Source organism: Drosophila takahashii, chromosome 3L (genome assembly GCF_030179915.1).
Source record: "Drosophila takahashii strain IR98-3 E-12201 chromosome 3L, DtakHiC1v2, whole genome shotgun sequence".
Classification (NCBI taxonomy): domain Eukaryota; kingdom Metazoa; phylum Arthropoda; class Insecta; order Diptera; family Drosophilidae; genus Drosophila; species Drosophila takahashii.
This window is the reverse complement of record NC_091680.1, coordinates 12,159,655-12,186,017: the sequence shown is the minus strand read 5'-3', so window position 1 is coordinate 12,186,017 and position 26,363 is coordinate 12,159,655. Positions and strand designations below refer to the sequence as shown.

The following is a 26,363-nucleotide window of genomic DNA, read 5'->3' as shown; positions in this document are numbered from 1 at the left end:
CTTTTTAAGGATCTAATCTTTTCAATGTGTTTTCTAGATACCGATACGGATATCCGTATATATATAGTCTTTTACCCTACATGAATTTCAATAACAAATAAATGCTCCTTGAAACTAAATTAAAGCATACAGAGACAAAGGATTAGAAGACAAAATTCTCACATTTTATAGAGCGTAACTGTAATCTTGACGACATGTTCCGTGGAAAATGGATAAAAACTGGTTTGGTTTCTTTTATAATATGGTGTTAAATTTAAATTTTTGTAACCGCCATTTGTAACGGTTTAATTTTTCATCAGGTCAACAGTGACGTCACAGCCGAGTGCAGCCCTCTGTATAGTGTGCCCACCTGCGACCGAGTTTCGTGGTATTTACTGGCGTTGCAGCCACGGTCACACCCCGTCGCATTCATTGAAAAAATATTGTGTGGGTTAAAAAACGAAAACGTCGCCAAATCGCGTAGCCCCAAATGCACACGCCGAGTGCCGAGTTAAAGATACTGCCAGTCCCCAAGGATTGCATGCCGTGAAGATCGGGGGAAAGTCGGATAAATCGGATTTGGGATAGCTCATAGAAGTCACCACTACCACTACAGGGCCAACAACAACAACAAGGAGAAGAGCAAGAAGCAGAGGCAGCGCAGTCGGCAGCGCAGCGGCAGAGAGAAAAGATGGCGACGAGAGGCAGTGGAACCCGTGTGCAATCGCAGCCAAAGATTTTCCCATCGCTGCTTTCCAAGCTCCACGGCGCCATCTCGGAAGCTTGTGTCTCCCAGCGCCTGTCCACCGACAAGAAGACGCTGGAGAAGACCTGGAAGCTGATGGACAAGGTGGTCAAGCTGTGCCAGCAGCCCAAGATGAACCTGAAGAACAGTCCACCGTTTATTTTGGACATCCTGCCGGATACGTATCAGCGCCTGAGATTGATCTACTCGAAGAACGAGGACCAGATGCACCTGCTCCATGCCAACGAGCACTTCAACGTGTTCATCAACAACCTGATGCGAAAGTGCAAGCAGGCCATCAAGCTCTTCAAGGAGGGCAAGGAGAAGATGTTCGACGAGAACTCCCACTACCGCCGGAATCTCACCAAGCTAAGCCTGGTCTTCTCGCACATGCTCAGCGAACTGAAGGCCATCTTCCCCAACGGCGTCTTTGCCGGGGATCAGTTCCGGATCACCAAGGCGGATGCGGCCGACTTTTGGAAGAGCAACTTCGGTAACAGGTGAGTTGGGTTGCTGTGGGATATGGCAACATTTAAATATCACAAAATCAGGGCTTTATTTGAAAAGTTTAGCTATACCAATACAATTTGATTTTGGATAATTTCTAAAGAAACTCTACTTTGAAAGTGCAATATCGTATCAGAACCAAACCAGTTTCAACCGGTTCAATACCATGCTAGCCCTGTTACTCCAGGCTAAAACATTTTTAGAATAATACACAAAAGTATTATAACTTTTACTGATTATACAAAAGATTTAAAACTTTTTTAAAATGTATCCATACACCATAATAATTATAATTTAATTATCTGTAAATACTATTTTTATTACAATACAATACTTTTGTTTTTGTTATCACTTAGTTATTTATAATTTATCTCAAACAGTTTGTAACCCAAACAACTCTCTTATCAGTTATGTGGTAAAATGATTCCATCTACAAAACTGTTTTCTTAGTTAAATTTGCGGAAGTGAAATTAGGATTAAGATTGTTTCATGTTTCCATTATTCCATTAGTAGAATAGGAATTTATTAAAAAAATTATTTAAAATTTTTAAAAATTATTTAAATTGTTTTAAAAATTTCTGCAACCCAAGACAATACGAATACTCACACCTTTTCCTCTGTATTGCAGCACATTGGTTCCCTGGAAGATCTTCCGGCAGGAGCTGAACAAAGTACATCCCATAATTTCCGGCTTGGAGGCCATGGCCCTAAAGACTACCATCGATCTGACCTGCAACGACTTCATTTCCAACTTCGAGTTCGACGTATTCACACGCCTCTTTCAGCCCTGGGTAACACTGCTGCGCAACTGGCAAATCCTGGCCGTCACACATCCGGGCTACGTGGCCTTCCTCACCTACGACGAGGTAAAGGCTCGCCTGCAGCGCTACATCCTCAAGGCGGGCAGCTACGTCTTCCGGCTCTCCTGCACGCGGTTGGGCCAGTGGGCCATCGGCTATGTGACCGCCGAGGGAGAGATTCTGCAGACAATCCCGCAGAACAAATCGCTTTGCCAGGCGTTGCTCGATGGCCATCGGTAAGTTATGAATAACATTTGAACGGTATTTCATTACTAATTATTATTATTATGACATTTCAGTGAGGGCTTCTACTTGTATCCAGATGGCCAAGCCTACAATCCGGATCTATCGTCTGCCGTTCAAAGTCCCACCGAGGATCACATAACCGTAACCCAAGAGCAATACGAACTATACTGTGAAATGGGTGAGTTTGCAAACGTAATTCCACCTCTATAAATATGTTACTCAACAAAAATATTTCTCGGTATTATAGGCAGCACCTTCCAGCTGTGCAAGATCTGTGCGGAGAACGACAAGGATATTCGCATTGAGCCCTGCGGGCACTTGTTGTGCACGCCCTGCCTCACCTCCTGGCAAGTGGATTCCGAGGGACAGGTGAGCATTGCCAGTTGATTAATCAAATGAGATATCACTAACCCATGATTTCTTGCAGGGCTGTCCCTTCTGTAGGGCCGAGATCAAGGGCACCGAACAGATCGTCGTGGACGCCTTCGATCCGCGCAAGCAACATAACCGCAACGTCACCAATGGGCGACAGCAGCAGCAGGAAGAAGACGACACTGAGGTATAGTTTTGTTCACAGCCTGATCCGCCTGCTCCGCTGCCGCCTGTGCTGCTATTTATATATATATATACATTACTCTTATGATTACCTTTGGTTCGTTTAAACAGTTATATATGCCTATATATACATTATATATTTTAGATTTTACAACTGCTATTGTTTATATAAGTTTAATGTTTAGCCTGCATTTGCAGTTGCAGTTTCGAGTTTAATTTTGTTTGTTTAGCTGTAACATATTTAAATTATTAGCCAAACTCATGCAACTAACACTCACGGACCCACGCACACACGCTCAACCGCAACCATTGTCCATCACGCACACATGCATAACGTAGTTAAAGTTCTTTGACCGGAAGTCGCTCATCAACCATCGTTTGTTATCGCTTCCTCTGTTTTCTCTCCGCTGGTTTGGCTTGTGTGCGTTCGTTTAGTTGTTCGTTCTTCCTCTCTCACGCTCTCTCTATCTATTGATCACGTTCGCCTCTGTTTATGAATCATTTTGAATCGGTTCGATTCGCCCTCGATTGCACTTTTGTACATAGGCACTATGGAATTTATAATTGTAACCTGTTCTGTATTATTTTGTATTTTCTCTTCCACATCGAGCTTAATTATCACTTTCTGTGTAGCGCAGTACTCTTTGTATCTATCCCTTACTCTAGAATCATGCTCTTGTTCATTTTACTCCGTTATGTGTTTATTTCATTTTAGTTTATTGTTTAATACTTCCAAAGATATATTTAGTTTGTAGTAGCGTGCGTTTACTTCCCCTCATCCATTCAATTTTATTTGTAAGCAGCCACCGCGCTGCCCTAAGACTGTAATTTATTATTAACAAAAAAAAACAAGTGAAAATTAAGAAATCAGGCTAAACCACATAGAAGGCCTCGAATCAATCGATAATTTAGTTAGATCGTATGTAAATTAATTTTTGATTTCCTGTGTCACAAGGCCAGAATTTATAGCGCTCGTTGCTATCAAAAATACGAACGAAAAGTATTAGCAGAGAAATTTCAAAAATCGAACTCACATTTCGGCTCATTTCGTTAACTTAATACAACACTAAAACAGATCGCATTAATGTACACGATAATGAATATTTATATAATACATCTAATGCAATTTTTATACATTTAGCGTTTAGTTTTTGATTTCCTTAATAAGTTTACGGCTAAAAACAAAACAACAACACAACCACAAAAAAAAATGAAACAAAACAAAATATATGCATAATACGAATATTTAAATTTGGTTTGAATTGATTTTTATGTTTCCTTATTTATTTAGCTGTGTTTCTCCTAGAGACTTCTTATTTTCCTCAGATTTTCTGTTTGATGTGCATGCCCATTTCCTCCAGCCAGCAGCGGCATGCTCTATGATCAGCGAAACATTTGCTTAAGGGGTCTACTATGTTCAGATGGAATCTATCACATGGAATTTGTATTAAAATAAAAAATTCAAATTAGTTGTACCTGGTTAAACTTTCTCTTTTTTGAATAAATGACCGAAAAAGTACTTGTTAAAAATACATTTAAAATTCAGAGAAAAACTTACAATTTACTTACCTTTTACCAGAGGAAATATCTTTTTAATTACTAATTTTTAAACTGTTTATTTCTATCAATTATAAAGTAGTTATTATTTTTAAATTTTCCAACTCATTGTCAGCTTAGATATTTTTATAATTCCATGATTAGTTACTTCTACTTACCTGTTACCAGAGGAAATATCTTTTTAATTACTGATTTTTAAACTGTTTTTTTTTTCTTTTCAATTATAAAGTACTTCTTTAATATTTCCCAATTGTCAGCTTAGATACTTTTATAATTCCATGATTAGTTCCAACTGAACTTTAAGGAGACCTTTAATCTGATTTCTGTTCTGGATATGTTTAGGACATGGGCGACTTCAACATAGCCACCTCATCGCTGCACGCACTCAGCACATCCTCCACGGTGGCGGCTGAGAAGCACAGTCCGCACACATCGCCCCGTTTGGGACGCCGAAGCACCACGCCCAGTCTGATGGCCGTGCAGAACGATCTCTATGCCGGCGGAACGCCCACCCTCAGCCTGCCCAGCAGCTCGTGCTCCTCCATTGCCGCCGCCTCCACATCTTCCTCCTCCTCCTCCTCAGTATCAGCAGCCACAGTGGGCGCATCGACGTCCTCCTCCCAGCATCAGCAGCCCCAGCCCTCCGCTCCTCCTGCTTCGGCGGTCCTCAGCAATGGAGGCGGCGGCGGCGGCGGCGGAATCAGCACCAGTCAGAAGAACACCAACCGGATGAGTGCTCCGCTAATTGGCTCCTGTGTGGCCAACTCCACCTATGGCCAGAAGTTGCCCCAGAACTCCAGCAGCAACAGCAGCACGACCAGCGACAATGCCTCCAGCTCGAGTTCATATGCCATTTTGCAGAATCTCCATGATCCGGGGACACCTTCGACGGCAGCAGCAGCGGTGGTGGCTCCGCCCCTGCCGCCCAGGAAATCCTCACCGGGCGTGGAGACACCCAGCAAGGCAACGGCACCGCCACCGCCCAGCAGTAGCAAGAGCATCGACAACATCCAGTGCAGCCTGGACAATGTGCCGCCCCAGACGACGGCGCCCCCGATTCCACCACATGTCTCGTCCAGCGTGGACACCTTGGCCGAGGATCTGATGCGCCAACAGCGCATAGCAACGAGTACCACGTCGCCGGTGCTCTCGCTGCTGGACGAGGACATCGTGGAGGTGGGTCCGGCGGAAACTATAAGCGGCGTAATCGATACCCGCCCCCTGGAGGCGCGTGGCGTCACCTTGAGCCGCCAGGACTCGGCCTCCTCGCACTACACTCAACTCTGCACCACGAGCAGTGGTGGTGGTGCCGTCTCAGCAGCGGTGGCCAACGGCAAGAGGGTCATCCCGGCCAAGCAGAGCCAGACCACAACGACGACAACGCCGGCAGCGGTGGCGGGCAATGGGGCTAATCCCCTCCAGCAATCGCAACCGCTGCTCTATGCGAACGTGACGATCAATCAAAAAGACTGCGGCTCCGTGCCCTACGAAAACATTAACCTGGAGTACATAGCCCGGCTGATGAACGCGGGCTACTCAAAGGAGAACGCGATCACCGCTCTGGGGATATCGCGGAACAACATCGAGATGGCCGGCGACATCCTGCGCGAGTTTGTCTCCAAGAACAGCGCCTGAAGTGCCATGTCGGCTAACTGCTAAGTCAGATGATAGGGCTACACCCAAAGCAAAACAAAAAATCAATCACCAGTCGAACTTCTCTAACTCGAAACAATATGGAAATTTATTTTCAATTTCCTAATATTTAAAAAAGAATTTTAATTGGTTGTTAAAAATTAGGATTTTATATTCGGTGAATTTGTTTTTATGAAAAATGTAAATCATGTTAGAAAGAAATTTAATTATTTAGTTTTTTTGTAGTAAATTACAAAAACCAATTATATTATTTAGAATTGTAGGAAACTCAGTCGTTAAACGCTAGTGCCATTCAATTTTAGTTAGAGTTAGAGAAGGTCGACTGTAATCAAGAAAAATTTGAATTCGAATCATGGTAAATATTCTTCGATTTAGGAGCACCAAACACACTCCCCTGTCCCACAGTTACGCTAAGTTAGGCGATCCCGGAAGATTGAACCCTCAGAAGTCCCCACTTGGCGTAGCCAGCACAAGCAATTCAAGTTTCCCCGTTCAAAAACTTATTGAAGAATAAAAATTAAAATATTGCTAGAAAGGCGAAAAAAAAATTAAGCACAACCTTTGGATATCAAATATAGCTATGTACACTTAAATTAAGACTATCTAACTTCTTCCTATTAAGAGCAAACAAATATATAAGAAATTATAACTCGTATATACGCAGTTCTGGAAAGAAAAACTTGCCCACCCCAAAAAAACACGAAAAATATATTAAAATTTTCCCTCGCTCTCTCTCGTATTAGAATAACAAATCAAAAACAAAGAAAAGACAAGGTCAGATAAGATAAGGTAAGATACATAATGTATCTCAAGTAGGTCGATGCTTTCTTTCACTATCATGTGCATGAGCCCATGTAGAAGCAGTCCATCGTTTCGTCCCAAGAAAAACCAAGAATGTTTAAATTGGATGCATCATTGTAGCGGATCAGAATCAATCACAGCCATTATTGAAATGCCTTCGGCGGCAAATGCCTCCAAAAAAACACAGAACTCTGAGTTTCCCCCTAACACCAATTGCAAGCAAGGATTAACCAAGTAAAGGACACAACACCCAAACAGATCCGATGCACTATCAAGTTTACCTCGATTTTTTATACAAAGCTCGAACGTTTTTGTAATAGTACTTGTAAGTTCGAATCGAATCAATTAATCTCCCAAACAAAGTTAAACGAGAAAATAATCAATTCAATTTGTATTACGAATCCCTTTTTACTGGCTTTATATACGATAATCGATCGATCGGTTTTTAAATTCGTCAAAAAAGTTCTAGTCCCACACAAAGACACCATTTTTGCCATACTCGTATATCTACTAAACCTAAGCGATATATATTTATAAATAGGCGATATATTAAACGTGCGACAACCAAAAATCGAATCGAAATCAATGCAATATATTCACTAAACGAGAAATCAATGCAAGCGTTAAATCATAAGATATTTGACATAACCTCAACACATACGAGTATAGAAGTATATAAACGAAGAACGGGAGGATCTTGAATTTTAAGCAGCGTAAGAGCAAACGAAACGAATTGCAATTCCCAGCATATAGAGAGCCCAACAACCGAAAAGAAAAGTCAATAAACTGTAAGGTTTAAAGAAGCGTACGAGAGTCTAAAAAAAAGGAAATGCGATACGATGATACCATACCATAGTCATGTCATGTAACCAAACGAATCTAAGCAGATATAAATTATTCTTATAAATAAAAACAAAAATTTAAACCGAAAACTAAATCTCTCTTTGGAATTAAAATGTTTTGAATGGTGCGGGTTATAAATCTTCAGAACTCCACAGTAAACCAATGAAATGCACATATTGACTTTTTAGTTTATTGAAATATGTATTTATTATTTATTCTGTTGTTGTTGTATTATTTGACTTATATAGTTTGCGATTTTTTTTTCGTATTCAAGCACATATGTATGTATGTATTTTTCTTGTATTTTTTGTATCTTTTTTGATGTTTTTGTTACATTTTGAGTTTTTTTCGATTTTTTTTGTGTTTTATTTGAAATATTTTTTGTTGTTTTTGTTGGTTTTTCGTAATAAGGATTTTAGTTACTGTGCTGTTCATTTCTTGCATTGCATGAAAGACAAAACGCCCAGGTGCCGGCCGCTTTGAAAATGTTTTGGGCAGCGATGGCGTTTGGCATTTCTGTCGACTATTTCATCAACCTCAGTTACCCCACCCGCCCTGCAGGATATATCCCTCGGGATGTATATCCGGCATATATCTATATATATGTAGATGTATAATCGTTATACAATATTAAAGTTACTATTTTTTCTTGCTCTTTGTTCTGGTTTTGTCTGTGAGTGTCTGTGTTGCTTAGTGTAAGTTCTTGTTTTTGTGGTTTTTGCTGTTGTAGTTGTATATAACATGGCTATAATAGGACGTACTGATCCCAAATTTGTTGTTAGCTTGTTAAATGTTTTTTTGTGTTTTTTTTTGTTACATTAGTTTTTTTGTTTCTTAGTAATTGAAATTCATAATTTTCACAATATTTGCTCTTTGTTACCGACACACGACACGCTCATAAGGTTTGGTTTTTAGTTTTATTTTTTTTTTAGATTTTTTTCGTATATGTATATAGATTTTTTAAAAATTATTTTTATAATCTTCATTAAATGGTTTCAACAGATTTGGCGCAGCAAATTTAATTTGCTCTTCATCGTCACACAAAACTTTTCGTAATTTACTTCTCTCCTCAATATTTTTTTGTGAGTTTTCTTAATGCGTTTTGTTGTTGCTTTAAATAAATATTTAAGATGTAGCATGTATGTATGTTTTTGTATAATATGTTACGTAATAAGTTAATGCAACCGTCTGAATGCAACAAAAGATTTGGCGAAACAACTTGGGGGTGTTCACAAGCAAAGATCAAATTAAAGGAAATAATAACATTAATATTAGTTTTGTTTACGTTAATGAATATGTAAAATATATATGTACTTGTAGATATAAATACTTTTTCTTGCTTCACTCCATTGATTGATTTCTTGTTGATGTTGATGTTGCTGCTGCGATTGTTGTTCTACCTTAACTGTTGCTGCCGCAGTACAATAATTATTCAATAAATATAAATCGTTAACAGTAAGATTGAAAGCAGTGAAAGAACAGTTTTCGAGAAGTACAAAAGAATACGAGTAGAGCAAGATACAGTAAAAGCAGCTATAGATAAATGTATTTAGAGAGTGTTGCTTTTATACAATTTCTAACGCAATTATGCAAGGATTTCGTTGCCATTCTATAATAAATACTTCATAGATTATGTTGCTTGTTTCCTTCATCTCACTTTGTTTTGTTTTTCGCATTGATTTTTTAATTAGTTAAAATTAAAGCAAACTAGTAGAAAATAGTATACGTATACAAACGTTTTGGTTTCATCTCTCAGACACTTGGATTTCAATTTCATTTTGCTTCAAACTGGCCACAACTCGGATCACGGTTGCGTCTAGTTGAAAACAAAGCGTTACAATGGTGGAGGGGTTAGTTGGTAATATTACAAATAAGTTTCGATTTCAGACACGAAGAGTTCTCTTGTTGAGTTGCCGTTAAGTAGTTTCGTAAATATTAATTGTATGCCTTTGCTATCAATTATTATCAATTAGATCGTTTCCAATAGTGTTTGTTTGCTTCTAGGGATTATATTCGTTATAAATGTTTGTGTATATGGTTAGGGCGACAAGTTCACGTTGCTGTTAGTTGGTTGATTGGTAGCCTGCTCATTTATGGCTTGCGTACAAGAATATATATAGCTGTAGGTAATTGTCTTTGATGTGCATCTAATATCTGGCTTGCTAATGCAACATTTTCAGCAATCTACTCCACCAAATTGCCTGAAAAATTAGATTTTGTTAAGTAAAACCGCTGCATACATTTTTGCGGTTTATTTTCTCACCTGGAATGCGTGGATGACGCGCTAGAACAGAAAAGCCTTTGCCCTGCGGTCCCTTTGGTGCGCGAATGAGGATTAGGCGCGGCACAGTGTCATCGCCGTTGAGCTTGAGGCGCGAGATCAGACGATCCGGACGATCGTTTATTTTTAGAACATTGCAAGCCGAAGACTTTCCATTACGCTGATGAGAAAATATATGGTTGAATGTTAGAATCTCAACCAAATAATAGCAAGCATCAACTCACCTGATTGGTAACCACGGAGAACTCCACAGTATCTCCTGGATGTAAGGCGACAGTATTGCCCTGCACCTCGGACATGTGGAAGAACAACTTCTTACCATCCTCCACCTCAAAGTTGAGAAAACCAAACTGCCCCTTAATGGAGTCCACAGTGGCGCGTTTCTTTTGCCTAACGGCATTTACGTTCGCTGCCCGGCCGCTCTCATCAATGCGGAAGCTAACAAGATCGCCCTTCTGGAGCAGATCCCTCTTGTTCACCAGACTAGTGATCCCGAACTCATGTTGCGAAATGACGGTGGTGCGCAGCTCATCGAGAATTTCAATGAGACCGGCGTACTCCTGCTGGTCGGGATTGATGCAGCGCAGCGGACGAGCCACCACGCCATTGTGCGTGGTTTCCAGCACAGCCGGCTGAGGAATAGAGTTCTTTGGCAGCATGCGAACATTCTCCGCAGGCAGGCAGTTTCCAGAAACGGAAGTATTTCCGTTGCGGGCCAGAGTGTACTCAACCTCCTGACCCAACTCCAACCAATTGGGGTTGCCCAGATAATTGCTGAAGTGAAAGAAGACCTCCTCGTCGTGGGACAAAGTCTCAATGAATCCAAAATTCTCCTTCATCACGGCTATGAAGCCGCGGTACACCTGACCGGCCTCGGTTCCGGCATGATTGTTGTTCTCCAGCTTAAAGTCGTCCAGGTGACCAGGATTGTTGCTGCCCACGCTGCTAGTGCTGCCACCGGGGCTGCCGTGCATGACATAGCCATTCTGCAGCGAGGCATTCGAGCTGCTGCTACTGACTCCATTCGACAATCCTGCAAGCTGGTCATTCTGGTTTATGTTTGCTCCAGCAATCGGCTGATTAAGAAGCATCTGCTGTTGCTGCTGCTGTTGTTGCTGCAGCGAAACTAGCTGTACGTTGACGGCTATACACTCCTTGTTACGTTTGACCTGCCGTATTAAAGGAATTTTTAGATTTCGATTGCTGAATTTGCTAAATTTTTCAACTTACCATGTAAATATCGAAGCGTACTCGCTCCCCAATCCTTGGTGGTTTTTCGCAGTCTTTAAGAAAATACATTATAGTCTTTTTAACATCGGCATGTTCGTAGGTAATCACACCGCCCTCGACGCGATCTTGAGATTTAATTGGGCTCTTAGGGGCCTCTCGTGTTACGCAACCTGATCATAGATTTCACGCATTAGAAAAAGTATAAATAGAAATGGTAATAAATAGAGCATACCCTCTATGTTGCTGGCCATTAGAGTTTCGAATTGCACTGAGTTGGGCGGCAAGTGTTTAATGCGTATGGCCTGCAAACGCGAGTTATTATAGGCCAATCCAGGCTCCTGAATAACAGTGAATTCCACCTCATCGTTGACATCGATTTCGCGGCTCTGTAATAAGAAAAAATAAATTACTGAAGAAGTGTAATAAACATATAAAATTATATTATTCTTACCGTATCTAAAACTTCAGTAAAATGGAAAAATAGACGGGCCTGTCGCTCTACGCAGCGCAGGAAGCCGAAGCCCTCCTTTAGTGAGGCGATGGTGCCCTGCTCTCTCTTCTCGCCGGACACCTTGAAGGTCTCGTCCAACAGGGCAATCGAAGTGGCCCGCTGCAATTGATCACGCCGATCGGTGGCCAGGAGAAACTGCACCCAGTCACCGTGGCGCAGGGTGAAGTCACCCTTCTGGTCCTTGTCCCCGAACGGTACCTCCACCTCGGAGTAATCCAAAGCCCTGTAACGGATGCGACCCGGCAAGGGATCATTGTTCTGACGCACCGGATTGTTGCGATCAAGCGACTTGAGCACTTGGCCCTTATACACCGTGCTGTCCACGTCCTCGAAGATCACCGATCCCGGTGCTAGGCGCGTGATGTTGCACGCAAATTCACGGCCCTGCGGAGGCACAGATGCAGACTGCATTTTTGATTGTAGGAGGTTGGGGTTGGTCGGATCGCCGCTGCCACTTACGCTCCGCGTCTGGATGGTGAACTCGACATCGTCACCGGGACGCAGCTCCACATTGCCCTCGGCCTCAGAGAAGTGAAAGAAAATCTCCTTAACCACATCGGCGCGTTCGATAAAGCCGAACGACTCCTTCATCGAACAGACCACGCCACGATACTTGACCGGCTGCGCCGGATTCTCCAGGCGAATATGGCAGGCGCCTAGATTACCTCTGCGGAAAAGAAGAAATGGAATTAATTTATGTGAAGATGTAAATTATTTAATCATCAAATAGTCCTCACCTTTGGTTCGTTGCGATTTGGAAGCTGACCTTGTCGCCAGCGCGCAAGTTGACATTGCCTTCCACATCGTCTTTGGTATAGGGTAAGAAGAAGCATTCGCCTCGGTTCTCATAGCTTATGCGACCGGTGGTCTCGCTGGAGTTGAGCACATTGTTGGCGCTATCCGTGCGCAGCTCGGTGGTCACCGTGCCGGTGACACGCTCCTCGGAAAGTACAACCTCTGGGGCTATCTTAGACACTTGACTAGCTATCGGCTTGCCGGTACGGCGATCATAGGTCATCTCAAACTCCACGGGATCTCCGATTTTCAAATGATCAATATTACCGCTGAATTGCGAGAAATGAAAGAAGAGACGCGCCTGCCGCTCGCAGCACTGAATAAATCCATAGGAGTGCTATAATTAAGCCGGAATAAATAGCGTAAAATTAGATATTGCGGTCAAGTGAAAGTTCCCCCATTTCTACTCACCAGCAGCTTCTCGATGATGCCAGTTTCCCGGGTGGTCTGGCTGGGATCCGCAGCTGCGGCCGAAGAATTGCTCGACTGGGAGCCAAAGATCGAAGAGGAGCTCCCAGCTCCATTGGTCAAAACACTGTTAGATTGAAATACACCGATTTGAGGAGGATTCTGGATGACATCGTTAACCTCGTTGGCATCAAACATTCCAATGCTCTGATGTTGTTGCTGCTGCTGTTGTTGATGCTGCTGCTGCTGTTGATGTTGCTGCTGCTGTTGATGTTGTTGCTGCTGCTGTTGGTGTTGCTGCTGCTGTTGCATATGCTGCTGCTGCTGCTGCTGTTGTTGGTGCTGCTGCTGCTGTTGGTGATGATGCATATTTTGCTGCTGCTGCTGCTGATGTTGCTGAGACGGCCCCTGACCTTGCGGCTGCAATCCCAAAGTGGTTGAGTCAAGCGTAAAGGTTCCAATGGTCGGGAATGTAGTCGGGATTCCCAGATTGCGAATGGCATTCATGTTGAAATAACCATCGCATGGCAAGTTGTCATAGATTTCTGAAGCATTAAATTGGAGGAGAAGAAATATAAAATATTATAAGGAAGAAAATTATCAACTTTTTGCATTATATGCACATCTTCTTAACATTTATTTTCTCCCCTTTAAAATCTAGTTTATAGTTATAAAATCAAATCAACAACTTTACTTTAAGATTCAAAATTCTACAAATATAAAATTATTTATTTTCAAATAAGATAATCATAATTATCAAATTCTATAAATATTTTTAATTAAAGACTTGCGGAAATAGATTTTTGAATAAAATATATAAAAAGATTTAGGTCAATTCACAAAGTAATCAAAGTAATCAAAGTAATAAATTAAGTCAGAACCCGTTCTTAAATGTGGCCTAAATGTTCTGTAAATAAGAGACCCAATTCCCCACTTACCTTCGCCGGTGCGGTACACCTTCGATTGGGTATTCATGTTGAATTGATTGATTGGATATTAACAAACAAAGAAAAATGCTGATAAGGACTAGCAAATTGGAGACTGGTTCTTGGCGACGGTGATTGCGATGTTGTTGGTATTGGGTGGTCAGTGATATAACCCGATAATGGATGCGAATGACGAGAACGATTGGAACGAGAGTTGAAGTTGAAGAAAACGCGAAAATTACCGAAAACAGATTTTTGATATCTTTTCTTTATCTTTAGGATATTTTTATATTTCGTTTTTTTTAGATTTTTTGTGTATTTTTATATCAAAGAGAAAAAAACTAAGCAATAAATACGTATTTGTTTTTTATTTGTTGTTTGTTTTGTTTTTTGTGTATATATATTTTGGCTAAACACTGGCACAAGAGGCACTGAAATTCCTTGTCTTCGAAGTTAATAAAAATTTTTGTCTTTTCTTGAGGGCATGCCCCGCAAAAAAAATGGTTGTTTTTCTTAGCTTTCCTTTGCTGTTGTTGGTTTGTTTTTGTGTTCCTTGTTGTTGTGTGTTTTTTTTCTTGTAAAAAATGCCGACAAATATTGTAACGTTGTTGGTTTGTTTTGGTAGTTTGAAGTTCCTTCCTGGGTCTGTTTTGTAGGTTGTTTTTTCTAAAGTTTTTTTATTTTTATATTTTTGCTTGTTTTGTGTATTCAAAATATTGTTGTTTTACGATGAAAATGCATACCAGCTGCTGCCGTTGGTGTTTTTTGTTTTGTTTTTGTTCGAGTTTGAATTATCATTGAATTATTGCATTTTGTTTGAAATGATTTTGGTTGATTTTTTTATATTTTTACTTTAGTTTTACTAGAAAAATACACTGGGAATACTTTTACTTTTGGGTTAGATTAGCTTGATATTTGAATATTTTGTGTGTTTTGCTTGATTATATTGTTTTTTGTTTTCTATATAGTATACATATATATAATATATATTTTGTAGGCAATCGTTGTGGTTTATAGGAAGTAGTAGTGATTTAATTTTAATTTACTTTCGAATACCCTTAGTACAACGATGATTTTTGGGGACGAGGTTCGAATCTGCTTCTTCTTCTCCTGCTGCTTCTCCTTCTCGGGGCTTCCGTTTCCGGTTCCTCTTTCTCTCAGTGTCGATTTCCTATTTTGTTTCGCTGTACGTTGCTATTACTTTTCGGTTGCACAATTTGTATAATTTGTTTGTTGTTGTTGTTGCTGTTTTATTGCTGTTTCATTTACTATTCACTAAGCAAAAATTATGAGTTTAAGGTTTTTCTTTTTCTTTATATATAATAGATATAGGACACCCGTTATGTGGAGTTATCCTCGCTCATTTACTATGTTGAACTTTAATCCTACGATTTATTTTGTTTTGTTTAAATATATATATTTTTTGAATGCGTTTTGAAGTCTTTTTTATAACCTAGGGTTTTTATTTTTGCTTTGTGTTGGTTGGTTTTGTTATTTTTCACTTATTCCGTTGTTTTGTTTTGTTTTCTCGGTTCTCGCTTACTAGATTTAAGCTTATTTTAATAGTTTATATAATATAATATATAATATACTATAGTATATATGTATCGAAGTCCTTTAAGATATCACGAATTTGTTTCAATGTTTTTTATCTTTTCATTTGCATTTGCTCTTAAGTGTAAAGTTGTTGTTGTTGGTTTAAGATGTTTTCTGTTTTCAGCTTCTTCTTTCGCTCCTTCTTCGCTCCTTCTATTGTTTAAAATTACGGGGTTTGCCTTTCATTCCATTAGAGATTTTTTTGTGTTTTTTCTTTGCGTTTTTCTTTTTTGTTTATTTAAATTTATAAATTTACAGTAATTATCACAGAGTTGTTAAATCTTTCTTTGAATTTGTTTTGTTTTTCTTTTCTCCGTTTTACTTCCGTTTGTTGCAGTTGCTTTTGCTGTTTTAGACTTTTAACATTTCTCACTAGGTACACTTATAAAAAAAAACTGAATTGAAAACTAGTAAAAACAATGTTTTGTTGGAAAAATAAAAACTGTTTTTTGGCGCAAGGCCGCAGTTTTGAATTTGTTATGCGTTCTCTATGTATATTTTCTTAATCCGTTTAATTTTCTACTAATTTATTGGTTTTTATTTTGTTTAATTTATTGGCTAAGTTAATTTGCTGGTGTTGTTGTACGTCTGTGTAAAACGTGACTTAAAACTTATAGAATTCTTGTAGATTTTTGGTTTTAAATGTTTTCTTTATTGTTACCGTTATTTTTGTAGTATATATTTTTATTCACACTTTTTGCGGCACAATTGTTGCTTAATCGGTTTTAATCTGCTCTCCTTCTTTCTCTCACTTCCTTTTCGCCCAGCTGGGCTTTTCTCAGTTTTTATTTTGACTTAAATTCTAGCAGTGTTTTTTGTTTATTTAGTTAAATAATTTAGATTGATGTTGCGTTTTAAATTATATCGTTTTTAATATGTTTAAATTATTTGTTGTTGATTTACTCCCGGTTATTTTGTACTTTAAAACATTAATTCAGTTGTTTGTTGTTGGTTGGTTGTTTGTTTGTTGTTGCTGCTGCTTTTGTAGCTCTGTTGCTGTTGTTGTCTTAATTTAAATTAATTAGCAAATTGAATTCACTTTGACTTAACAACAAAAAATTCGTAATTAAATTAAAGCTTTTCAGGAAAAATAATGAGGAATTTTGGGATTGATTTAGCGTTTTTTAAAGTGTATTTTTTCGGTTTTGTTTTTTATTCGAGAGTTCGAACGCCGCAGCGCCGTTGCCTTTACTTTCCCGTTAGTTTCGTTTCCCGTTGCTTTTTGTTTTCAGTGCTTTTGCCGTTTTCTTATTGAACTCCGCTTTACTTGCTCCTCCGTAGTTTGCCTTTTATTTTTTGCTTTTCTTTTATTTATTTATTTGTTGGTGCTTTTGAGTATTGACGAGTTAATTTCACAGCGTTTCAATTTGTTTGGTTTGTTGTTGTTGTTGGTTTTGTTGTTGTTTTATTTGAAAGTCTTCGTTTCAAGCTTGGCTTGTTTTTTTTTGTTGTTTGTTTTTTTATTTGCGCAGTCGCTTTATCTCCCTCTCTCTGTCTGTCTCGCTCACACCCACGGGCGGCGTAAAAATTCTCGTTTTTCCGTTTTGTGTGTGATTTTTCTTTGCAAAGCAAACGAAACAAAAACAAAGAGTCCAAAAAACTTAAAAAGTTTTCGCTTTGAATTTTCCTTTTGAGCTATGTTGTTGTTGGTTTTTTCATGTATTTTTTCTGTAACTTTCAATTATTTGCGTTTTATATTTTGTATGTATTATTTTTTGATTCGTTTTCGATGGTTTTTTATATTTCTATCATATTTTTTGTTGTTGTATTTTTATATTATTATTATTTTTATTCAGATTATGATGAAAGTGATGTCAAAACGGAGTTTTAGTTACAAAAGCTGTGGGGTGAAAAAAGAGAAAGGTGGAAACGATTAGGATAATCATTTTTTTTTTTTTTTTATTAATTTGTTCGGTTTTTTGGCTAGTGAAATCTACACCGAAAGTCTTGCTGCAGTTTTATCGATTTTTCAGGGTTGCAAACGGAGAGTTTTTGCCTGCCGGAAAAAATTGCACACACACAGGCCCAACCTACTACGCACACACACATGCACGCTCATACACACGCACACGCAATTGCAATTGTAAACTATTTTTACACATTATTGTTGTGGTTTTTTGCGTAAAATTAGCAGGCGAGCCGACTGTACGCACACATGCAAAGGCACCGCAGTGCCAAGTTGGTAGAGAAAAAGATTTTTCTTCCTCAACTTTTTTTTCGGGCTGCAAATTTTGGTACCCTCAAACGCACACACACACACACAGGCGCACAAAAACTGGCAGGCCAGCGAGAAAAACGTTATTTGGCCGCATAAAACCTTGTTTCCCTGGCACTTTTCATGTTTATCCATCACAGCTTGGTTCAAGGAACATTTTCTGCCAATTTTCGTTGCGAATTTGAGTTAAATAATAGTCCTATTCGAAGCGAAAAGAATTTTCTGGACCAGCACACGTACCACACGACAGCACAACAACTGCTAGCGGACGCCATATTTGCCGGACCCCGACGAGCGTTGCCACCTTTCGGCAATCGGTAGGTACAGCAGCGCTGAAATATTTTTGACTTTGATTTGTAACTTTTGAACTCATTTCGGATTCCAGGAGATTTCGCCGAACTATAATGTTTCTAAAGGACAAGCGCCCCCAAACTGGAATTGGCAGAGTACAGGCTGATCATACCGATCATCTGCGTCGGAAGTGTGGCGCAGCCGGCCTGCGACCTGTTGATTGCGTCCAAGGAGCTCTGATCCCGGTCTACGGAGTTGGCAACCAGGAGGTGATCGAGTGGAAGGAGCACAGGGGCGAGGTCATCTATGGCGGCGGCGGCAATGCATCCACAGATGCTTTCCTGTTCGTCCGGGAGCTGAACGAACTCTGCAAGGATTTCCTTCAGCTGCGCAATGGCGGCGATGGGAGTTTTAAGCCCACGGTGCCCAAGACCTGGAACTTACTCCTCGGAAACGATGTAACGAAACGGTTTGAACGTCTATGTATATTTGCCGGTGGTTTCAAATAATTGTTAATCTTTTGGTGTAGAATAAAAGGGATTGCTGGCCCTGAGCTCCCGGAAAAACTCGCTGCCATGCTCCTGGTGGTCCAAGCACACATGCTCCCAACTAGTCACCTAGAGTGGGCTCATCCGATACGTAGATGGCAAACTATGACTGGAACGGACGCATCTCCAGGAACTGCTCCCATTTGCCATGCGGCTCGGCCAGCCGGTCTGCCTGGGACTCGCGCTCTGGGGGCTTGCGCATCTTGTCCAGCTTCTCCTGCTGCTGTTGGGTCGCGGAGTCCATCTAGTCCAGTGCCGAAGTCAAGGAATCTTCGGCGAAGGCCTGCTAAGTGGCAGCCGTCTTCTTCTTGGGATCCTTGCGCAGATTTGTCAGCACTTTGCGGAAGCGCAGGTCCGGTTCCTTGGAGTCGCTCCAGCCCACGCGGCACTCGTAGGATCCATTGTCGATTACCACCAATCTCAGTAGATTTATTTTATTTTTTCATCCAGCACCCAGTTTTGCCTTCCCACCGATTCGTAAACAAAGCAAAAGAAAGGTTCTGTTTCAATAATTAACAGCTGTACTAACTATCGATAAATATCGGCGGAAGTGGGTACGAATCACCCTGTGGGCCTGGTTTGTTCGAGTTTTTGGCGCCAAATGGAACGAATGCAATTTAATTTGATTTTTAAGGATCTTATTTTCCACTTTATTAAGTTTGATATTTTGAGAAAATTTATTGAAAGAAATTTTGTAATATTTCATTAAAGTTTTATTTTAAATTCATTGAGAGAAACTCTCCGCTGAAAGCTTGTAAAAATGTTCGTATTGGGTATTTAGTATTTATTATCAATAAATTTAAATTTCCAATAAGTGATAAGAAAGTCGGGCATACGTATCACAAAGTACATGGTCCAGAATTAAGACAAAATATCCATAAAAAACACAGTCAAAATTTAGCTTTTAGGTTTTAAACGATCTTTTATTTACGGCTTCCTAAGCAGCTAGGTGCCTAATTATCATTTACTTAAATTCTGTATGATGTTATAATGGGTTCCTCTATGCTGGTAATTTTTTGAACCTTGATACATTTTTCATAGATTTTAAGTTTACAAAATCTAGTTAATCGGTTACGGTGCCCTTTTATACATTCGACAGTGCAAAATGTTATAAACATGAATAGGTTATCAAAACGCCCTTGGTAAATATGTCTGTGGGCTAACTTTAGTCAAAAAGATTTAATATCTTGCTTCGGTTAATGCATAAATGTCTTATCAAGCACCTTGATTTGGTCACACAATAAATTGCATCTGGTTTGGGTAAAATTGGGTAAATTAATAGCCTGCATGCAGTACTATACACATTTGGAAAGGGTCTAAAGTTTGGTCTCTGTGTATGTACTGAGTTTAGATATTTTTTGTGAGAATATTTTGTATTTGGTGCAGTTTAAAGATAATATGTTTGATTTTATGTATGTACAGTGCAATTTTAAGTTTTAAAACCGTTTAAATTGGGACATAATATTGATAAAAGAAAGAATGAATTGTTTGGTTAATAATTAAAATATTTTGCAGTATTAAAAACGTTATCAAATTGACTCTTAATCGCAGTTTAATTCATCAGATAACTCCATTAATCATAATACACTTTTTATGGCTTTAAAAGTGGAAATAAAACAAAAATTCACCTGATGACGAATTGCAAATACATTTTAATCTTACTGGCAAAATCAAGATATTTGAACATAACACGGTCATGAATAACAATACAGAAGTCAAGAATTCCTGGCAGTTTGCCCACTCATGTGTAATACAAACTTGACAATTGCGGACACGGGTAATTTACAAATGTTAAGTACAACAAGCAAAACTGAAACCGAAACCTAAATGTAAATGCTCAATGAGTTTCACATACACAATTGATTGCTATGTAGGTAATAACTAACGTTACATGTTATTCTTAACTTAAGAACTATGTAAATATCTGCAATTAACTAAGAAAACAAGTTGCGGCAAGGCGAGAACAAGGGTTCCAGTTTAGGGCTTGCTATCAAAGCCAGCGAAATCCGATGCCTCCGACTCGTCCTCATCCCTTTCCACGCCGATGCAGTGGATCCCGGTGCGCAGCATGGGCGTTCCCTTGCCCTTTCCCAAAACCCGGGCGGCGATCACCAGTTGCAGAAGCTCCTTGTCATTCGACGAGCTGACGATGTGAAGAACCTCGCGCAGCAGCTTCTCCTTGTAGGCGAAGAACTCGATTTTCATCTCGAAAAAGTCGTGCTCGTCATGCTTGGTGCCCGCGAACTCCGTGATCCTGCAGTGCAGACTCGGTGTGGCACTGACCACTGGCTCAAACTTGCTGCCCAGCGTCCCCGCGTCGCCAAAAAGCGACGTTGGCACTTTCAAGTCGATCAGGTAGCGATGGTTGATCTGTAGAAAGCCCAGGCTAACAACAATCGTGTCGCCCGACCTTTGATATGTGACACAACTGTCCGACTCGAAGGCATCCTTCACCGTGTTCGTGTCAAAGTGCACATGGTGGTCTACAAAGGAAGAGGATATGTGTGAGATTTTCGGAAATTCAAGAGGTATCTTAGTATTAAATATTTAATTTATAAATAATGATACTTAAAATATGGATTTATATTTAAGGCAGGTTCTGATATAAAACCGGAAAAATGTAGGTTTAGTTGTCAAGAATAATTACAAATGAAATGTATGCAATCACCTGTTCTGTAATCTTATTTTTCGGTCTTTATTTTTATTTGATTTTATTATTAATATTTAAATAAATTAAGTAAATATTACAATTTTTTATTTGATATTATTATTAACAGTTAAATAATTTAAGTAAATATTAACATTTTTAGAACCTATCTATAAACCTGACCTTCAGCGAGATAAACAAACAGACAAACAGAAGTCTCGGCCCCGCCTAGGGTAAATTTTCCCCAGCGGCATTTGCAGCGGAAATTGCGTGTAAGCGTGTAATTAAACGCCCCTCCCGCTGCTTCCCTGTTCTTACACAAGAAACAATTTGTTTGACTAGATATTATTGGTGGAAGATTTCCTATTAAATTAAATTGATTATTTCATCGCCTATTGAATAATAATTATTTCTAATATTTTCTTCATGTATCAATTTTTATAAAATTTTTATATTAATTAGGACATAGTTTAGAGTATTTATAGAAATTCTATATGGTAAAAAAAAGTTTCTTTGTGTAAGAAACGACAAATGAATGGGGAATTGGGGAACTGGACAGTCCTAGGGCTTAAATCACATTAAAATTGGGTCAATTGGGACCAACTGCACTGGCTGTTGTTTTGATATTTGAAGAGTCAAATTTCGCACAATTCTCGCACTTCGAAATTGAATTTATAAATAAAAACCTTTCGTCGTCTTCTAATTGCTGCCAACACATGCCAATTGTGCGGTAACAATGATGAATGAGCAAAGCACATCGAAGAAAATTTGGAAGAAAAATAACTTAACTTAACTTAATAAAAGCTTAAAAAAATATTTAACTTTAAAATAAGTATTCTATTTTATTTATACAATTTACCCCTTAATATTTGATTACCTAATATATACATGACAACTAAAACACTGCCTAACTGACACCTCTGCCTTGCATCAGATGACCGTCTATAAATAAGAATCATTGTTAATTTTTTATAAAAAAACACAATTGAAATTGGCGCTTAAAACGTAGCAATGCGAAGCGTGCTAATCATTGAAAAAAGGCAAAATATAATCAAAAATAGATAGTTTTTATCAGACCGCTTGTTTTGCCTTGCAATTAACAAATCGCTGACAAATGTTTCTGCAGCTATAACAATTTGACAGCCAAAAGAGCCTTTAATCAGGCTTCTAATCACAACCGAGCAATGCCCTGAGATATCTAAAAAGTCGCCTAGTTAATCATAGGCGATTGCCTCAGATATTGTTCGCCATATTTCATGGCCCCGAAAAAGTCGAGTCTCCGCTAAAAATAGAACCCTTGACTAGTTGGTCATGGCACTGGCATCGGCAATTGTGGCAAAAGTTTGTTCTTTTCGGCAAAAGCATTTCCACATGAATGTGGAAATAGAGACAGTGCGTTTCGAAAACTTAAAATATGTGTGATTTACAGATTGGAAAAGTTGTTAATAAGAGATTAGCCTTATAAATTTAATCTTTAGTTTTTGAAAAATGTTTAAGCAAGAGTTTGTTTAAATGCCCCTTTTTAAGTTACAGAATTTAATGATTCTATTTTTTAATGAGCACTTTCTTTTGCAGTTTGTTTTTGAAACGTATTGTATCTTTTATTTTCCGTTTTCAAATAGATATTTTGTTCTGTTCTGGTGTCGCAAGCAATGGAATGTCTGCGCAAACGGTTGATATTTTATTTTCCTTTTTTTCTTAACCATTCCCCGGTATTCTGTTGTTTATTTTGGCGATCCGCCCGCTCAGCAGAACGTAATAATTCAATTCTGCACTTTAATGTGCAGGAAATGTGGACATGATTTTTATTTGTAATTTATTTCATTTTTTGTAAACTCAGACGAATGTGAATTAAAGCAATTTTCCGGTCGTTCCTTTGCCATTTCCCAGTATGTAAGCAATTTATCGTAATCCAGCTTAATCTGCTTACGGCCGATTCAACAATGGAGGCGACTTTCGTCTACAATGCCAATTCATCCGCTGTGCCAAGTGTCGCGGGAGAAAAGTCGATTGTTCTTTTTATAAATTTCATTTAGAGTCATGCGCCACACTCAAAAATCTAGGGTAAAGCAGTCTCACGTGCCCCCCAATCACCATTGATTAACCATTAATGGAAATTTACACTCAACTCGGCGCAACTGTTATTGCTAGAAATTCAAATTTCAGTAGACAATTTTTGGGATTTCATCGCTGCCATCGCCGCAATAGCTTCCAATTTTGTATTCAGATAAATTATCTGATGCATATCTGACAGATTGTCTACCAATTGAATTCTCGTTGGCTTTCTCTATGTTTTTCAATTGGTTCGTTTACTCAAATATATTCTAATTTAATGTCTGGGAATGGATGCTAGACAATCCATGAAGCTCTTCATGCGATGAACTAATCATGATCGGGGTATATCTATTCTTTAAAGAGATTCGATCTTAGAGCTTTGGATATTTTTGTCAAAATATCTTTCAAATTCCAATTATTTTAAAATAAGGTGTTCTTAATTAATATTATTCTGTCTAGCTAGCCCAATTTGTCAAGTGCCAACTGGCCTTTGTCCAGTTTTCCTCCCCCACATTCTGAATTATATAATTCTTACCCATCAGATTTTATGGTTTTTTTGTTGGGTGGTACTTGTGGGTCTGCCCCATAACTAATGCAGGTGCCTTCCTATTTCCCTGTGGGGGATGCCATAAAAAGACAACCGTACGTGCAAAATCGAATGTAGAAAATGCAAAACAAAAACAAAATGCAAACATGCATAACAATATTGTAAATTGTGTTTCTCAGATTCTCAAATCAAAACAATTGAAAAGGTGCCCGTGTCCCAACGAGACAAATATCAATCACGAACACCTCATTGGCGGTGGGCGATGGATTTGGGTGGAGAAAGGGGGTGGGGGTGGTGTCAGAAGTGCCCCCAAGTGGTGCTCCCTCATGCAACAAAAACAACGAGGCCAAACAACGTGCCCGTTGGTTTCCCCGACTTTAAAAATAGACCAACTGATGAGGATTGCACAATTGCATATCACTTTATAGAAAACAATAAGCAACAAAAAAATGACTACAACAATGGAAACCTCTGCTGGCGGTCAGGTTATATGCAATTTAATTAGCCCACCGGTAGGGGATCGTTGTCATCGTTTTAATGGCCTTTGTTGTTGCCTTTGGGCTTGGGTTCTGGGGTGCTGAAACTATAATCTCCGGACGGGCGCTAAATGAATTTACAATTAGCATTGCTCATGAAACGCTCGGCAAATATTATCAAGCGCTAACTCACGACAATTTGCATGGTTTGGCGATAAAGTGTAGGGGAAGGAATTTTTTTAAATACTCTAGAAGCGACCACGTTTAGGTAGAAACAAACGATTTAAATATATAATGGATATTTTTTAAATTTATCACGTAAGATTGTTTTGTTTTGTTTTCTATACTAATAAATCATTTAAATGCTAATAAAAACATTTAATAAATAGTAGAAATTTAATTTATAATTTAGACTTTAACTGACTCATACAAAATTATTCACCATAATAGATCGAATATAACCGCCACTTGAAAGTGCCCCCAAAAAAGCCAGATAAACCCTAATTGATAAACCCTAATTGATAAAAAATGAAAATTATTTTCGTTTTCCATGTGTTTATGGCACACAATTCATTAAGTTCTGTCAGGAGATCATAAATTAAAATTAATCTACGACAATTTAAGAACGCTTGAACAGGCTCAGCTGCCACTGATAAAATTCTGGTCGAGCGCCGTTTGGAAAGATAAGAGAACCCATTTAAGTCACGCGAATTGCGGCAAAACCCTAAAGCGGGAAATTGAAAACCATCGATTCCGTCGACAAATGTCAAATGATTTCTGCAAGGGCGGCAAAGTGGGTGGTAGGTGGGGAAAATTGGCTTAGCTTTGGCCATGAACAAATATTATTTTTAATATTGCGGCAGAAAACCAGGAAGAGGTCAGGGAACAACAATAAGTGGCGAAAGAGAGAGGGGGTAAAAGCGAATGTGTGAAGTGGACAGGAAGGAAATGGCAAAACACTCGTGCCTATATACACAAAAACAAATTCTTAGTACCATTTATTGAAAAAATATAATTATTTAAGGACGTAAATTTGCACGAAAAAATTATTAAGATCTGGCAGTGGTTAAGAAATTATTCACGTTGAAAGAGTCTTTTAAATAGCTAAGATGAAAGATTAACTTAAAAATTTTCCAGTAAATAAAAAATTGGTAATTTTAAGTACGTTAACATCAAGTTAAAAAAAAAACAATTTTTTCGAGATCACATTTTTTATATCCATTCTAATTCATCACTTAATTTTCACAACCACTTTCCTCAGTGTAGACCGAAATGCAGCTGTCCTGAGTCCCAGAAAAGGTCAACAGGAAACGATTTTTCTTGAGTTTGCCTGACTTGCCTAAATTTAGCGTACTTCTCTTTTCTTATAATTAAGCGGAATTATTCGCCAAAATCCACGCAATTACCCCTGCTACCCCCTTTAATTTTATTAGCCAAGAAAACCCCAAACCGCCGGTCGCCTAATGATATTTTAACGCACTTGAGGAGTTTCTGTACAAATATTAGAGCGCCACTTAAAGGCTATGCAAATGGGTTGAGCAAACACCGGGAAAGAACGAATTTTTACCTTGATGCTCCACATTTTCGGTGGCGGCTTCGTCGCACATTTTAGGATCCAAAAATGAGCAGCTTCTGATGAACTTATTTGTTGGTGGGAGGTTAAGTGCCAGCGATTTATAGTTTTTCCCGAATTTAAAGGAACCAGACAGACGCTTCTCTCAAGTTTTAAATTATCGTTAGCAGCGAAATGATCAAAATCCGTTTCCAATCCAACAGCGTCCAATAACAAAATAAACATGGTAGAGGTGGGGGAACATCGGTTAGGGATGTGAAAAATATATCAAATATCAACATACCGATATTTTTTGAATAAAAATAAATTTTTTATCACCAGGTAAAAAACTCACCATTTGTCGGGGATCCTTTCTTTATTATCGCACCTCGAAATCTGCTCTGGCACAGTATTCTATTACAAATTATTCAGTCCACGGCATTTTTTAACTGAATTTTTAAAATATTTTTAAGGCTACCATCCCTTGAATTGAACTAGTTCCACCGTTCGACGGTGGATGGTGGGAGGCGAAACCGACGTAGCCTCCCTGGGTGGCTCATTTGAATCTGATGAATAATGGTATGAATAATGATGAATAA

General features: G+C 39.0%; 4 protein-coding genes across 9 annotated transcripts; 2 read left to right on the top strand and 2 right to left on the bottom strand.

Annotated features, from left to right (window-relative positions):
• The first annotated feature begins 365 nt into the window (after positions 1-365).
• On the top strand, positions 366-6,594 carry Cbl (E3 ubiquitin-protein ligase CBL). 3 transcript variants are annotated; one of them, XM_017137028.3, is made up of 6 exons: positions 366-1,224; positions 1,860-2,267; positions 2,331-2,455; positions 2,525-2,646; positions 2,705-2,836; positions 4,732-6,594. In XM_017137028.3, exons 1-6 carry the CDS (start codon positions 671-673, stop codon positions 6,022-6,024), a joined length of 2,634 nt encoding a protein of 877 aa, XP_016992517.2. In that variant the 5' UTR covers positions 366-670; the 3' UTR covers positions 6,025-6,594. The 3 variants fall into 3 exon arrangements, with proteins under 3 accessions (XP_016992517.2, XP_070070603.1, XP_070070604.1); XM_070214502.1 differs by lacking the exon at positions 4,732-6,594 and adding an exon at positions 4,159-4,230 and having other exon boundaries at positions 370-1,224; XM_070214503.1 differs by lacking the exon at positions 4,732-6,594 and adding an exon at positions 4,124-4,153 and having other exon boundaries at positions 370-1,224.
• A 1,842-nt stretch (positions 6,595-8,436) lies between these two features.
• Positions 8,437-18,014, bottom strand: Unr (cold shock domain-containing Unr). Of its 3 annotated transcripts, XM_017137015.3 has the most exons (11): positions 17,751-17,891; positions 13,850-17,273; positions 12,915-13,456; positions 12,446-12,840; positions 12,168-12,375; positions 11,649-12,092; positions 11,430-11,583; positions 11,198-11,367; positions 10,192-11,136; positions 9,950-10,127; positions 8,437-9,887 (listed from the first exon to the last, which is right to left on the bottom strand). In XM_017137015.3, the coding sequence occupies exons 2-11, from the start codon at positions 13,884-13,886 to the stop codon at positions 9,871-9,873; spliced, it is 3,090 nt and encodes a 1,029-aa protein (XP_016992504.2). In that variant the 5' UTR covers positions 13,887-17,273; positions 17,751-17,891; the 3' UTR covers positions 8,437-9,870. The 3 variants fall into 3 exon arrangements, with proteins under 3 accessions (XP_016992504.2, XP_070070602.1, XP_016992503.2); XM_070214501.1 differs by having other exon boundaries at positions 11,649-12,375; positions 17,889-18,014; XM_017137014.3 differs by having other exon boundaries at positions 11,649-12,375.
• LOC138912885 (uncharacterized) lies at positions 17,772-19,224 on the top strand. Of its 2 annotated transcripts, XM_070214505.1 has the most exons (4): positions 17,772-17,965; positions 18,034-18,408; positions 18,469-18,878; positions 18,938-19,220. In XM_070214505.1, the coding sequence occupies exons 1-4, from the start codon at positions 17,772-17,774 to the stop codon at positions 18,997-18,999; spliced, it is 1,041 nt and encodes a 346-aa protein (XP_070070606.1). In that variant the 3' UTR covers positions 19,000-19,220. The 2 variants fall into 2 exon arrangements, with proteins under 2 accessions (XP_070070606.1, XP_070070605.1); XM_070214504.1 differs by having other exon boundaries at positions 18,469-19,224.
• A 159-nt stretch (positions 19,225-19,383) lies between these two features.
• Positions 19,384-26,011, bottom strand: LOC108054209 (adipose-secreted signaling protein). Its single transcript, XM_017137069.3, has 2 exons — positions 25,780-26,011; positions 19,384-20,970 (listed from the first exon to the last, which is right to left on the bottom strand). Exons 1-2 carry the CDS (start codon positions 25,817-25,819, stop codon positions 20,465-20,467), a joined length of 546 nt encoding a protein of 181 aa, XP_016992558.1. The 5' UTR covers positions 25,820-26,011; the 3' UTR covers positions 19,384-20,464.
• Between the last annotated feature and the right edge of the window lie 352 nt (positions 26,012-26,363).